Below are 16,353 nucleotides of genomic sequence, written 5' to 3'. Positions count from 1 at the left end.
TCTTAATGAAAGATAGAAATACTGGTTCAAGCGAAAGGTTAGTTTTTATTAATTTGTATCAATATTTAATATATCTGTATCAATATATGTTTCTCACTTAATTGCAACCTGTAAAGTTTGCCGAAGCATGCATAAACGATCAAGGCTCCAACTCGTATTTCCGTATTACATATAGGATCCCATGAAAATAAAGATCTCATTTTGAATTTAGTGGTTTGCTGTAAAAAAAAAAAAAATGTACATAAAAAGTTTGGCACGACCTCCGAAAACAACAAAAAATAATAATAATAAAAAATTGTGAAAAGACAATGAAAAATCGCTGGCAAAAGTAGACCGTTTTTTTTTTAATCTAATATTGGTCGGTTGAGCTACTGTTGAGTCAATGAATTGAAACTCGCACATTTCTTGTTAATTATGGTGATTGTAGATTGACAGGGGTGGATTTATGCGGTTTTAGCTTGAAACTTTAATTTCTCGCTTATTTTAACACAAAATATTCGCCACGTTTTACTTGCCATGCAAGATATCTACATTGCACCCTCTTTAGAAGAATATTCCAATAATTTCGATAATTATACCTTCAAAAATTTAAACATTGCGCCCACCCCTAATCTGAAATCCTGGATCCGCCCCTGGGAATTACTGATTATGAATCCAAACTAATACATATATATATTTTAGACGAGAAAAAATTGCTTCCAAATAAAAATATCTTTTAAAGGGGGAAAGGGGGGGGGTGTCTTTATTCTTTTTTTATGCCCCATTATTCCCTTATCTGTAAACTCCATCCAGAACCTCACAAATCGATAATTGCACCTGAATGTTTCCAAACTGCATCTTCAGACGGATGGGGAGTAGCGAATTTTGATTTTAATAGAAAGTTTTTTATACTTGATCATAAAAAATATATGTTTCGGGACAGGGTTTTGTTATAAAAAAAAAAGGCAATTACGCGTATGATATCCCGGCGTGTGATCGAGGCCATCGCGTGTAATTATGATAACATGATAATGAAAGTTCGGCATATATACAATACCAATATAATACACTCTAGTGGGTGTGTATATACACATTCTTGTAGAAAGTAACATCAGGCTAATCGACAAGGTGTAGCAAAATGGCGGGCAGTGAAATAACGGTCTGCAAATTGAGGCGATATGACACTGGTCAGCCATGGGGATTTAAAATGCAGGGAGGATCCGAGGTCCGGATCCCACTCCAGGTTGCTGAGGTATGTCAAAGATTTCCTTTCCAAAATGGTTCGCTGTTTTGAATTGAGGGGTATTATTATTTTTGGAAGTTGCAGCTGTATATTTCGGAAAACACAACTGAATATGTAACCTTGATATAAATAAACTATCAAAGTCGTTTCTTTGATTTTGAATCCCAGGGATGGAATAATTATTGTATTTGTTTTCTTTTTCATTAAAAGATATTATTGTGAAATTTTTCTTAAACTTAAAACTTTTCTACATACTTTGTATTTACCTGTATTTTAATACAATCAATGTTTCTTTGTATACTTTCAATGATTCATAAGATATGTAAACTCAATGTATCAACCCATGCTTGAACTAATTTATCCCGAGGTATATGTATATGTCAACAGAATTTAAAACAGATTATTCAAATTTAAAACTTTTGCCTCACGCTGTATTAAGGGAAATCATCGTTCTGTAAATTGAAAAGTGGTTGAAACATCATTTATAACTCTAAAATTATATAGACAATAACTGTTTAGTGTCTTTAAATATCAGCTGTATTTGTACGAGGCTATGAAACAAGGTGTATGCGAGCTTTTAGCGAGCTACTACACCTGTTTCGAGCCGAGTACAAATACAGCTGATATTTAAAGACACTAAACAGTTATTGTCTTTATCCTGCAATTAATTCTGTAAATTGTTTGTGTTTTGAAAGACACAAAAACTAACATATTTAGCATTTATTTTCGATTTGTAATCCCTTGAGGCCCGCGTAGTAATATCAAAATCACACATTACGCTGAAGATGGATTCGCAAAAAAGAATCTCGAATGGTCAACAACAATACATCGCTCAAGGTGAATAATTATCTATTTTAACATAACAACTAATTTCAACAGTAAAAACAAATAACAAAACATTGTCAAATTTGAAACAGAAGTGTACGTGTTGTCCTACGCTTCAGACTTGACATTCACTAAACATGCATGCTGAAATTGACATGGTTGATTTTGTAACACAATCATACACATTCAAGTTTTGAAATCGACAATTGTCATCGTCATTGGAATGCAACTGGAATACACATTCTGAGGTCACACAGGTTCAAACAATACTCAGTCCGGCAGTGGGCGGAGCTTTAAAGCGATATCTGTATAGTATACAGATACAGCATATCGATATATGTAGGGCTGTATCTGTATAGTAGGACACCCAATTGCAGGATAAAATCACTTTCACGATTTTTGATGTAAATAATTAAAAAAAATGTAATGGTTATAACATAAATAGCTGAATGTTGTTTCGCTGAAATTACCAGCAGTGGCAAATATCTCATGCATTACCAGTACGATTTCATAATCATATCTTTAAATCAATAACCACGATAATATTCTTTATTTAAAAGGGTAATTTTAACCCAATTAGTGTTCCCTAATCTTTACTTGCATGACTTGAGGCCCTCATAAAAAAGAACAAACCGATACGTACAAAATCATTAAATCTAATCACCATACAGTAAGATAAATAAAAAAAAAATATACCAAGTTAGCATTAAAGATTTGGAGTAAAAATGTATATTCTATAAGCTGTATTGCTTTTGACTAAAGTAACAATTACACCCTAATTGATTGCCAAGATAAGTAAAATGCTATGCAGTACATTGACAGTAAATAATAATGTTATCTAGGAGTCGGGTTACCTTAGCAGCCAAATCTGGAATGTATCTGGCACGCGCACAAGTATTCATGCACGTGTGAAGATATTAGTGTTATCAATGTTTCAATGATGTGTAATTATCTCCGCATTAACAGAATACATTGAACCTGTATATTTATTTATCTTTTGATTTGTTTACTTGTTTGTTTATCTTATTGCCTTTTTTCTTATTCTGGATATAGCATACAATAATTCAAATTTCTCGCACAAGTTCCTGTAGATCGAAAGTCGTTGCTTTTGCACTTAAAACACAAGAGTGTATTCCTCGAGTTATTTACTGATCTACACAGCTGCGATCAAGGTGTTTTCATCGAGTATGATAAAATACAATAAGAAACTATTTATATCCATGGTGATTTATTAACAATTTTGAAATAATATCAAGAGAGACAAATCATACATATTATATATGTTATGTTTCTGACATAAATTATGAAATCGTATTAAATATATCATTTTTATGACACAAAACACATATTACCATCCCCCTTTTTTGTAATGTTTTAATTTTTCCATATATATGGTAATTTTCAATTGAAATCCGAATGTAAAAAGGAATTTTTATTCTAAAAAAATCCTTGCTGAATGTTTTATAGAAATTGTGACAACTTCTTGGTTCTAACCATGCATATACCCATGATGCCGTAACTAACAACACCGAGTTTTTTCTATTCGCGATATGGATTTAAAATCTTCTCTTCTATTGTGTAGAAATCGCATATCTTTTATTTTCAAAAAATGTAGATTTTTTTTGGTGCACATTTTTGTACAGCGAGATACATGTAAAATTCAATAGGCATAGTTGGTACGATTTTTAATCGTTGAAAATGAATAACTTTTTTTACAAATGTAGTAATTTAAAATTCTTATAGTTTCATAAACTTAATAAGATAATAATTAATTTAAAATTTTACTTACCCTAAAATTCTTCCATTTTCTTAACTTCCTATGACTCATGTAATTTCTTATCTTTAAAAAAAAAACCTGCAACTATTTACGCCATAACTTTGAAAATAAAATAACTCAAAGGGGTAAGATTTAACTAAAATCCTTTGATAAAAAGATTTGTTTTATTTTTGATGAATTCAAGTCAGATTTTTTTTTTATACTAACCCAAATTAAATTAAATGTGCAAAATTGACCCCAAAAAATATATAGTAAATTGTGTTATTCAAAACAACCCCAAAATATGGCCCCGTGTCTTAATCGTGTTAGATTTCTTAAATCAGATAATTCACCCTTCTTGATTCAGATCGAACGGAATTCTGTAACAGGTAAATGCTTATTTATTTTTTCTCCAACATTTTCTTATTTTGTATCGCTGAAGTAAATATGATTTTACTTTAAATATCATTCTTCATAAAAGGTACATTACAAAGTAAAAATAATTTTAAATATTTAATTATTTCCAGATTTTTAACCACTCAATTAATTCTATCATATTCACATGTCCTTGGACGCAGTTACATTTGTAAATGCTACAGTGGCGGATCAATAGTGCTTCATAAAAAGGGGGACAAGACTGCCTAAGATGAGGCTCGCTACAGTCATGCTTCAGTTTACTACATGGTCGGGTTGTTGTCGTTTTGACACATTCCCCATTTCCTTTCTCAATTTTAATTTTATTCAGTAATTCCCTTTATAATCATCATTGTTTTCCCGACCTGCCCCCTAAATCCACCTCTGCATGGGCTAGACGCATGCAGTAGAAAGTCAACTTATTCAATCGAAATGTTAACCAAACCGACCATTATTTTTAAACTTCAGATGTGAGTTTAGGAACATCATTTTTATACGACCGCAAAAATTAAAAAATTTTTGGTCGTATATTTGTATCACGTTGGCGTCGTCGTCTGCGTCGTCGTCGTCGTCCGAATACTTTTAGTTTTCGCACTCTAACTTAAGTAAATTGATTTTGGGAGTTTTGGTCCGAACATTTAAGGAATTAGGGGCCAAAAAGGGCCCAGATAAGCATTTTCTTGGTTTTCGCACTATAACTTTAGTTTAAGTAAATAGAAATCTATGAAATTTTGACACAAGGTTTATGAACACAAAAGAAAGGTTGGGAGTTGAGATCCCAACAGTTTAGGAATTAGGGGCCAAAAAGGGGCCCAAATAAGCATTTTTCTTGGTTTTCGTACCATAACTTTAGTACAAGTAAATAGAAATCTATGAAATTTAAACACAAGGTTTATGACCATAAAAGGAACGTTGGGTTTGATTTTGGGAAGTTTTGGTCCCAACAGTTTAGGAATAAGGGGCCCAAAGGGTCCAAAATTGAACTTTGTTTGATTTCATCAAAAATTGAATAATTAGGGTTCTTTGATATGCCAAATCTAACTGTGTTTGTAGATTCTTAATTTTTGGTCCCGTTTTCAAATTGGTCTACATTAAGGTCCAAAGGGTCCAAAATTAAACTTAGTTTGATTTTAACAAAAATTGAATCCTTGGGGTTCTTTGATATGCTGAATCTAAAAATGTACTTAGATTTTTGATTATTGGCCCAGTTTTCAAGTTGGTCGAAATCGGGGTCCAAAATTAAACTTTGTTTGATTTCATCTAAAATTGAATAATTGGGGTTCTTTGATATGCCAAATCTAACTGTGTATGTAGATTCATAATTTTGGTCCTCTTTTCAAATTGGTCTACATGAAAGTCCAAGGGTCCAAAATTAAAGTAAGTTTGATTTTAACAAAAAATGAATTCTTGGACTTTTTTGATATGCTGAATCTAAACATGTACTTAGATTTTTGATTATGGGCCCAGTTTTCAAGTTGGTTCAAATCAGGATCCAAAATTATTATATTAAGTATTGTGCAATAGCAAGAAATTTTCAATTGCACAGTATTCAGCAATAGCAAGAAATCTTCAATTGCACAGCTTTGTGCAATAGCAAGAAATTTTCAATTGCACAGTATTGCGCAATAGCAAGAAATCTTCAATTGCACAGTATTGTGCAATAGCAAATATTTTCAATTGCACAGTATTGCGCAATAGCAAGAAATTTTCAAATTGAAGTTATCTTTCTTTGTCCAGAATAGTAGTTGAATCAACTTAAATCATTGTTTTATACAATATACAATGTATATTCACTTTACTACCAACTGATACATTAAAACAATCATTACCATTCAGTGATAACAAGCACTTTATTTTACATTTTAATATTTTATGATGTATCTAAATGAGTAGTTATTGTTGCAAACTTCATTAGAAATTTGAATTGAGATCAGTTTTAAAAAACGGAAAGGGGGATGTGAAAAAAATAGGGGAAAGGGGGGGGGGGTTAAATTTTTCTCATTTCAGATTTCATAAATGAAAAGAAAATTTCTTCAAACATTTTTTTGAGAGGATTAATATTCAACAGCATAGTGAATTGCTCAAAGGCAAAACAAATATTTTAAGTTCATTAGACCACATTCATTCTGTGTCAGAAACCTATGCATGCTGTGTCAACTATTTAATCACAATCCAAATTTAGAGCTGAATCCAGCATGAATGTTGTGTCCATACTTGCCCCAACCATTCAGGGTTCAACCTCTGCGGTCGTATAAAGCTGCGGCCTGCGGAGCATCTGGTTTTGGCTGAAATTAAAACAACTGTAAACACCGGTCGAGTGGTTTCTTGGTCTGTGTTATTTGCACAAACACACGTGTAATTTTCACATTTTCCACAAACACACGTGTAATTTTCACATTTTCCACAAACACACGTGTAATTTTCACATTTTCCACAAACACACATTTTGCACAAACACCGCACGAGGAGATACATCTTCGCTAGGCAAGGATTAGATGGGAGATCTATTACAGTTATAATCTTATCGATGAATAAAAGGAAAGGTCTTGTATATGCCGAATGAGACTGCTACGCAACGATATACCAAAACGAAAATACATCATGATTTTTTTATAGTAATTTCATACTAAATATAAATAAATGTACCCTGGAGAGGTAACATACTAAGTAATACTGCGATGTGGATATAAATGCAGTGGCGGATTTAGACATGTCCAGAAGAAAAGGAGGAAGGGAGGCACTAACTGTCTAAGAGGGGGCCGCTGCAGTCACGTGCTAGTGATTCGATATTATAATCAACCAAAATGTTTTCCACAAAGGGGAACTACTCTCCTCTAAATCCGCCTCTGATAGGGTATAAGGGATTTCCGTCAGTTATATTATATATAGCAACCAAGCTATATTTTGTGTCTATCCCAAGTCAAGAGCATTTTCCTCAGTGTTTGTCGCTCCTTTTATTTTTAAATGAATTGTGACCTATATTATAGAAATGTTGTTATAGTCATATCCCATAATTATTGTAGCTGAATATTTCTCTTATGTAAAAAGTACCCAGTAATCAATAAAAACATAATTTGATCTATATTTATTCATCCGTACGGAGACGCCCTTTAATTTCAACGATGAGTAATGGTATTAATATCAAAAGTCTATTATATTTTAATACATGTACTTGTATATGTTATATTATTAGATCTTTAATTATAGGTATCTCCCAAGAGCGTTGCTGGAAAAGCTGGTTTGCGGGACGGTGACTTAATTTGCTACATTAACAAAGCTTACGTCGCTGACGTCACACATCAACACGCCAGGAACGAGATGATTCGAGCAGGAAACGATATCGACATGACCATAAAAAGGTAACAAAAGAGGGTAAAAAAGTGTAATTCAATCATTTTTGTTTTCTTTATTTTAAGCAAATTTTCTTATTCTTTAATTGTATGCCCTTTAATCTCTATTAAATGTAAATTAGCATACAGCCAATTATTTTATGGTTTTACATTCGTCATTTCGGGGCATTTTATTGCTGACTATGTGGAATAGCTGTGCTCATAGTTGAAGGCCGAACTGTTACCTATAGTTGTAAATTTCTGTCTCATATAGTTTGTGTGAATAATTGGCAACCATACCACATCTTCCTTTTGATGCCCCATTTATAGGCATTATGTTTTCTGGTCTGTGCGTCCGTTCGACCGTCTGTCCCGCTAAGGTAAAAGTTTTCGTTAATATTTTTGATCAAGGTAGGTTTTGATGAAGTTGAAGTTCAATCAACTTGAAACTTAGTACACATGTTCCTTATAATATGTGATCTTTCTAATTTTCCAAATTAAAAGTGTTAACCACAATTTCACGGTCCACTGAACATTTAAAATGATAGTGCGAGCGGGGCTTTCGTGTACTATGGACACATCTATCTATAATACTAAAATTACGAGGTCCAATTTCTCAGCCGTCATCACGTAAAAACGACGAATCAAAGAATTCAACTTTATATACAACTAATATAGTACAAAGGTGTAGATATAAAATTACACCACTCCAGGCTCTTTTGTTTTCCACGTAATTAATATTGCCAATAATTAGGAAGTTCCGGGTCGAGTCCGATACCGATACCAATAGTATAATCACCTTTTACCTTATCTGTACGTTCCGCATCTGACAGGCGCACCACCAAACGGTGTATTCAGGATTAATATGCTATATACACGGGTCATAATCACAGAGATGACACTAATAAATTGTCAAATTGTTACCTATTGTAGTATTTTAATCCGTAAGACTTTCTAAGATAACAATACGAATACTAAAAATCTGGACTAAAAATAAGTTTCAATTTGTAAGCGGGCATGACGTAAAACAGCGAATCAAAGAATTCAACTTTATTTATAACTAATATAGGACAATGTTGTTGATTAAAAAATACTCCATTCCAGGACCTTTTGTTTTCCAAATAATTAATATTACCAATAATTGATAAGTTCCAGTTCGCCGGGTTCAAACAGAAAGATTTGAAAGCGGAGCAAATTGTGTATCTTATAATCGGCATGACTTTATCAGATGACAATACTAATACTAAGATAAGGCTTGCGCATAGTTATATACTTTAATTCAGTTACGGACCCGCGTTATCACGGGTGTGTTCTAGTACTATTAAACGAGAAGACCTCATTTTGTGTGTCACTTCTCTTCCTTCCACAATAAATCAATCATCATGCCTCTGTGTCATATAGGTAACATGCATAGGCGCATTTGTCATCCATTCTTATGATTATTCAGATTGAGTTATTTTGGGAGAAAAACGACAAAAAGGAGTCCGGATATGTTCCGTCATTGAACTAACCTTTAGTCATGGATAAGACTTCCGGTTTGACAAATTCACAAATACAACCAATCGTACAAGCGATAGCCTTTCAAAAAATGCTAAATTCGACTCTTAGCTGATGAAAATGGAAAGAGCTCTCGCTTTGTAGATTAATTCATTTACTAGAATAGCCACGTGCATCAATCAACAAATTTTACCACACACGTGAGGTCACACGTTATGAACTTGTAGTATCGTTTAACGTTGTTGTTTACTCTAGAAGATTCGTCTATTTATAGATAAAAGTTACCTGTGTAAGATCTAATTGCTAAAATAGAGATGACAAATCCGATACTCTACGGGATTGAAGGACATTTACTTGGTTTGGATTGTCCTAACCAATCAATAAATTTTAATTATCACGTCTCGTGATATCTTCCAATCAGGTAGAAAGAGAAATTCACGCCCTTAGTGTCCATCGTTCAATTCTTAATCTCGACTCCTAGGAGTCGAGAATGATAGATAACAAAAATGAAAAATAAATAAGCCAATCAGAGCGTTCTCATTATCATGGTGCTTAGATCGTAAGAACCACAACTATTATAACTCCTTATAGAGGACAATTATTTTTTCGCATTTATCTACATGTAAACTACGATTATACTACTTTAATATATAGAGACTCTCTGTATTCTGTCAGGACACGAACGAACGAACGAACGAACGAAATAGATCCTGCCTCCCTTTAATCTCTACCCTACTTTCATTTTTTTGAAATCACTATTTTCCCTTTCAACAATAAATTTGTATGCCCCATTTATGGGCATTATGTTCGTTCGTTCGTTCAACAGTTTACCAGCTGTATATGCCCGCGATTTCGCGGGTGTGTTCTAGTTCTTGTTTATATTATATTAGGTAGAAAACCCTTAAAAACAAAAGAGAACATGACCTTCATGGCGCATTGACATACTAAACAACTTATAGTCACCATGGCTTCAAATATAGTAAAATAATCTATCTGATTTGCCTTTGTTGTAGCCCTGTAAATATATTGCTGTGAGGCATGGTTCTCTTCTCAATTCCACGACGAGTACACAATTATTTGTAATTGTCTCTCGAGTTCTACATGTAAAAAAAGTACCCTAAACCTTTACATAAATTAAGCTTTATCAATTTGTTCATTGTCTATGCCGTATGGGCTCATTGTTGAAGGCTGTACAGTTACATATAGCTGTTAATTTATTTGTCATTTAGTCTGTTGTACAGAGTTGCCTTAGTTGCAACATACTAAAATAGCACAATTACATTTTTATAAACGAGAGAAGAAAAATTAGCAACAACAAAAACAAAAAACAAAACAAAACAAAAATAAACAAAAAAACAAAAAACGCAAATTAGAATTATGGCAAAATACATAGAATGGAGAAAATTACATAAGAAGTACAGATGTATACAGAGTTTAAGATCATGCATCCTGTCATAATATTTTTTTATATATATATACAGACCAGGAGGAGTTGGTCCCAAGACAGCCGGTCCTCTCGAAAAAGAGGATTCTATCGATGACAATTACAGAGATGTACAACCAAAAACATATCAAATTTTACAGACAGAACTGCCACAGGCAGCAGCAGCAGGTTTGTTACTATTTATAGAAACAGGGATTTTCCAGAAACATGATCTCATTGGTTATCTGCAGTTTAAGAAAAATTATTTTCTGATTAAATTTTAACATAATAAGATTAATTCTTGCATCGCAATCCATTACACAGCTTTTATACGACCGCAAAAATTGAAAATTATTTGGTCGTATATTGGTATCACGTTGGCGTCGTCGTTTGCGTCGTCGTCGTCGTCGTCGTCGTCGTCGTCCGAATACTTTTAGTTTTCGCACTCTTACTTTAGTTTAAGTAAATAGAAATCTATGAAATTTCAACACAAGGTTTATGACCACAAAAGGAAGTTTGGGATTGATTTTGGGAGTTGAGGTCCCAACAGTTTAGGAATTAGGGGCCAAAAAGGGGCCCAAGTAAGCATTATTCTTGGTTTTCGCACCATAACTTTAGTATAAGTATATAGAAATCTATGAAATTTAAACACAAGGTTTATGACCATAAAAGGAAGCTTGGGTTTGATTTTGAAAGTTTTGGTCCCAACAGTTTAGGAATAAGGGGCCTAAAGGGTCCAAAATTGAACTTTGTTTGATTTCATCAACAATTGAATAATTGCGGTTCTTTGATATGCCGAATCTAACTGTGTAGATAGATTCTTAATTTTTGGTCCCGTTTTCAAATTGGTCTACATTAAGGTCCAAAGGGTCCAAAATTAAACTTAAGTTTGATTTTAACAAAAAATGAATCCTTGGGGTTCTTTGATATGCTGAATCTAAAAATGTACTTCAATTTTTGATTATTGGCCCAGTTTTCAAGTTGGTCCAAATCGGGGTCCAAAATTAAACTTTGTTTGATTTCATCAAAAATTGAATAATTGGGGTTCTATGATATGCCAAATCTAACTGTGTATGTAGATTCTTAATTTTTGGTCCCGTTTTCAAATTGGTCTACATTAAAGTCCAAAGGGTCTAAAATTAAACTAAGTTTGATTTTAACAAAAATTGAATTCTTGGGCTTTTTTGATATGCTGAATCTAAACATGTACTTGGATTTTTGATTATGGGCCCAGTTTTCAAGTTGGTTCAAATCAGGATATTATTATATTAAGTATTTTTGCAATAGCAAGAATATTTTCAATTGCACAGTATTCAGCAATAGCAAGAAAACTTCAATTGCACAGTATTGCGCAATAACAAGAAATTTTCAATTGCACAGTATTGCGCAATAGCAAGAAATCTTCAATTGCACAGTATTGTGCAATAGCAAATATTTTCAATTGGAGTTATCTATCTTTGTCCAGAATAGTAGTTGAATCAATTTAAATCATTGTTTTATACAATATACAATGTATATTAACTTTTACTACCAACTGATAGATTAAAACAATTTTTACCATTCAGTGATAACAAGCACTTTATTTTACATTTTGATATTTTATGATGTATTCAAATGAGTAGTTATTCAATATTATTGTTGCAAACTCCATTAGAAATTTGAATTGAGATCAGTTTTGGAAAAAGGGAAAGGTGGATGTGAAAAAGGGGGGGGGGGGTTAAATTTTTCTTCTTTCAGAATTCATAAATAAATAGAAAATTTCTTCAAACATTTTTTTGAGAGGATTAATATTCAACAGAATAGTGAATTGCTCAAAGGCAAAAAAAATATTTTAAGTTCATTAGACCACATTCATTCTGTGTCAGAAACCTATGCTGTGTCAACTATTTAATCACAATCCAAATTTAGAGCTGAATCCAGCTTGAATGTTGTGTCCATACTTGCCCCAACCGTTCAGGGTTCAACCTCTGCGGTCGTATAAAGCTGCGCCCTGCGGAGCATCTGGTTATAATACCTTTAATACATGAAATTAAAATTGCGAAAAAATGGGGATTATGTAAAAGAGACAATAAGCCAAGTAAAGAGCCCAAAACAGCTAAGATCACCAATATGGGTCTTCAACACAGCGAGAAAATCCCGAACCTGAAGGCGGGCTTCAGCTGGTCTCTAAACAAAAATGTTTACTAGTTCAGTGAAAGTGATATTGGCAGAGATAGAACTAAGTGAGATAGAACTAAGTGATATTAGCCATGATTCATGTGAATTAGATTTCAAAAGAGTATCTTTCCATCAATTAATCTTCTTGTGTTCCAATTATACAAATTAGTCCTAGGCATATATTTTGGTAGTACAAAATTATGCAGAAAATCTTCCAAGCTGTTATTCAAGTCATGTCAATGTGGTCTTTGTTTGATCTTAGCATTTTTATCTTATTCAAATTTTACAGGAGGCAGACCCGCTTCAATATTTGACAAGAAGAAAAAAGCCAGATCTGAATATACAAAGACTGAACAATCTGGATACACAAAAGCATATGGGCAATCGTAATGGAAGATAATGTACCAAATTGGAATGGGCATTCAACAACATAAACAATGAAATATCTGGGACTTTTAGAATATATAAAAGTGTTAAATCAAAGAAAGTATAGAGTGAAATTTACATTCAGTTTGACAAACTGAACTTACTATTTGGATTTCAAAGAGAGATTGTTAAAAACTAAAAAGGTTATTTAACGGTTTATATAAAACAGAAACCGGATGTACCGCTTCATTTGCATGGCATTTCCTTTAACTTGTCTCCATAAAACAATTTGGTTATATTTTTGAATACAGTATAATTTTTATGTATTTATACTTTCAATTTTTAGGAAAGATTTTTAAAAAAAAGCTAAATATTTCAATTTAATATTGATTTTAGAAGTTGTGTTAACACAGAGGAAATCTATAATTATATCTTAATGGGAATATAACATTTAAGTATTTTTTAGTTCTATCTCTCCATGAAGTAGCGTAAACATGATACATGTTTATGATAGTCTATCCATTCTTTTTTTCAAAATGTATGAAAAGGATGGGGTATTTGATGTATCAGCTAATTATGCCTACCATAAAGCTCTACTTGAACGATTCACCGATGTATATAAAAACAAAGCTACAATTTTATGTACACACAACTAATACATATTATTGTATATTAAGTTTCTATTTATCTGATATACAAGACTAATTAGTCTTATCTGTCATTTTTTCAAATGTTCTATATATTAATTCCTGTGCCTAAAAAGAAGAAACAATGTTTGTAAAAGCTTTACTTGACCTATGGTTCCCAGGGTTACATTTACACAATGTTGTTATTATTTTCAATGTATTTTGTTTTTGTTTATAATTATTTATTTTGTATAAAGACATTTATGTATATTGATGTGTTTGCTAAAAACTTGCATAATAAAGCTATATCAAATAAAAACAATTAGATATGAGTGAGTATTGCAGACCCTTGCCAATATAAAGTATGAAGATGTGGTATGATTGAGAATGGTACAATAGTCCAATTTCCGCCAGAGACCAAACAAATTTACATAAAAGCAACTATATGTCACTCTTTTGAGCTTTCAACGATGAGAAGAAGAACATCATACTACAAAACAAGCTACACGTATAAAGAGTCTAAGCAATTAAATCTACAGAAAAATAGTTTATTTGGTATGATTACTGATGAGACAACTATCCACCTAAGTTTAAATGATGTTTTTTTTTTCTTGTATGTTTTATTCATTTAGTTTCGGTTTGATTTGTTTTACAATGAAGTTACCTAAATGGTGACTGAGGCTGTGTTTGGATATACGCATAAGGCGGACTAAGGTTACCCATAGATACCTTTGGGTACCCTTGGTTTGATATTTTGATACATAAAATATCAAACCATAGGTATCTATGGGTAATCATAAGCCGCCTCATGCGTATATCCAAACACAGCCTGAATTTACACATATGGCAATATTTTGAATTTGTTCAACCGACAGTAACGGGAAGGCCGATTTTATGTGCGGGGATGTATGAATACTCAGTAAAACTTGGTCAGAATGCAGTTAAATTTCATGACTCTGTGGACGTTCTGTGGACGTTCTGTGGACGTTCAAAAAAACTATTGCAACAACACTTTCAGTGGACTGTATGGGACATGTTGCAAGGCTACATTTTGATTTCTATCCAACATAACCTTATACTTAAGTGCAGTACAAATATGTTGCCCTTCAATCTGATTGACGATAATTACAGGACATACGTATTATATTAATTGTTAATTGTAATGTAGCCTGCAAATGTTTGATAAATTTGCCATTGTACGTATTTAAAAGGCCACTAATCAATCAGTTATATCAATGTGATAAATTACGTGCCTAGCGGAAAAACAGCAAATACCAGTTTTCATGAAACCAAGACTTCAAACGTCCTCAGGCAAAATTGACGTTAGATAAATTTCACTTTTATTGTTAACTTTTGAAGTTAAATCTAGAAAAATGCTGTTGACGCGCGCATGTAACGAATTATTTTTATTTCGTCTTCAAGTTATTGGTTTAACGTTTCACCTGCTAGTGTATGATTGTACTCAATGACATATGATTAATATTGAAACAATGACATATATATAGAATATGAAAATAAGGAGATTCGATACGTTTGCCAATAGTACTATTCCAGCTTTGTCCACACTACGTGGTTTGAGCAACTATATAGGTCACACTATACGGCTTTCAATAATTAATCGTCTATTAAAAAAAAAAACATGACAAAAAAAAAGTAACTATCGTGTCATCTTAAGTAAAAGATCAGGTGCTGTCTAAGTAGCATGAGAGTCGACCAATTTCTACATTAAAAATTTTCTACAAAGCAGTCAAGTCATAAAAAGTAAAAACACAAAAATACTGAACTCCGAGGAAAATTCAAAAAGGAAAATCAAAAATCAAAATAATTGTGCTTAATATCTCTTATACAAATGATATGGAAATGAATTATCATATTAGTTGCTTACATCCACGTTCTTTGGGTTCAGACTGCCTAGTTTGTCATTGCATGACGATCCTACTACATTTTGCTATCGTATATCCATAATGAGTAATGATGATTGTTAACAGCAGCCAAAATTTACTCCTGGTTTTTTTCTTATTTATATATAATAAGAAGCCAAAGGATAAATGTGGTATCATTTCAAAAAAAAATAAATTCTGGAGCAATTTTTTGTTTCGAAATTGTTACTTGTACAATACTTTATAAAATGCACAATGATAACTAGATTAAATCCGTTTAGTAATCCGAGTTTTTTTTGTCCGCATTATAGCATACCGCTTGTGGATAAGAAAAGTCGTCCACATTAAGCAAACATTCATATGTTTTTCCGTCATGTTGAATAAGTATCAAGTTTTTAGACGTTCGACCCTAACGAAAACATTGCCACTAGGATCATTTGCTATGCCGTAAGGATCATCTAAAGACTCATCCTCAAACTTTCATAATTCTTGTCCTTTTATACCGTAACAACATACATTACTTCTAAAAAGCTTGAATATTATAGGTTGTTTTCACTGGCAGAGATATTCAAATAGTCTACTACTGACAAATTATGTAGTTTCTTACCAGTAATACTAAAAACCATTATGTCATAAGCTTTTACGTAAATGTTACCATTTGACTGACTTAATACTCAGAAATAATTTCCTATCTCTATCTTCTTTTCAACCCGACTGTTGCAATACACTGAAATGCAGTCAACTTTAGCGTTTGATAGTTCATTGATAACATTCTGGCGTATCAAAAACAAACAACTTGTTACGTCTCATTTCATTGGCCGAAAGATTCAAATACAACAACATTTGTAGTTTGCACGT

General features: G+C 32.6%; 1 protein-coding gene across 1 annotated transcript; it reads left to right on the top strand.

Annotated features, from left to right (window-relative positions):
* The first annotated feature begins 1,028 nt into the window (after positions 1–1,028).
* Positions 1,029–13,934, top strand: LOC139499872 (PDZ and LIM domain protein 3-like). Its single transcript, XM_071288448.1, has 4 exons — positions 1,029–1,231; positions 7,425–7,576; positions 10,525–10,655; positions 12,913–13,934. The coding sequence occupies exons 1-4, from the start codon at positions 1,118–1,120 to the stop codon at positions 13,011–13,013; spliced, it is 498 nt and encodes a 165-aa protein (XP_071144549.1). The 5' UTR covers positions 1,029–1,117; the 3' UTR covers positions 13,014–13,934.
* The last annotated feature ends 2,419 nt before the right edge of the window (positions 13,935–16,353 follow it).

This window comes from Mytilus edulis, chromosome 13, assembly GCF_963676685.1.
Source record: "Mytilus edulis chromosome 13, xbMytEdul2.2, whole genome shotgun sequence".
Lineage (NCBI taxonomy): Eukaryota > Metazoa > Mollusca > Bivalvia > Mytilida > Mytilidae > Mytilus > Mytilus edulis.
The sequence above is the reverse complement of the archived record's forward strand: the minus strand, read 5'-3'. Positions and strand labels throughout refer to the sequence as shown.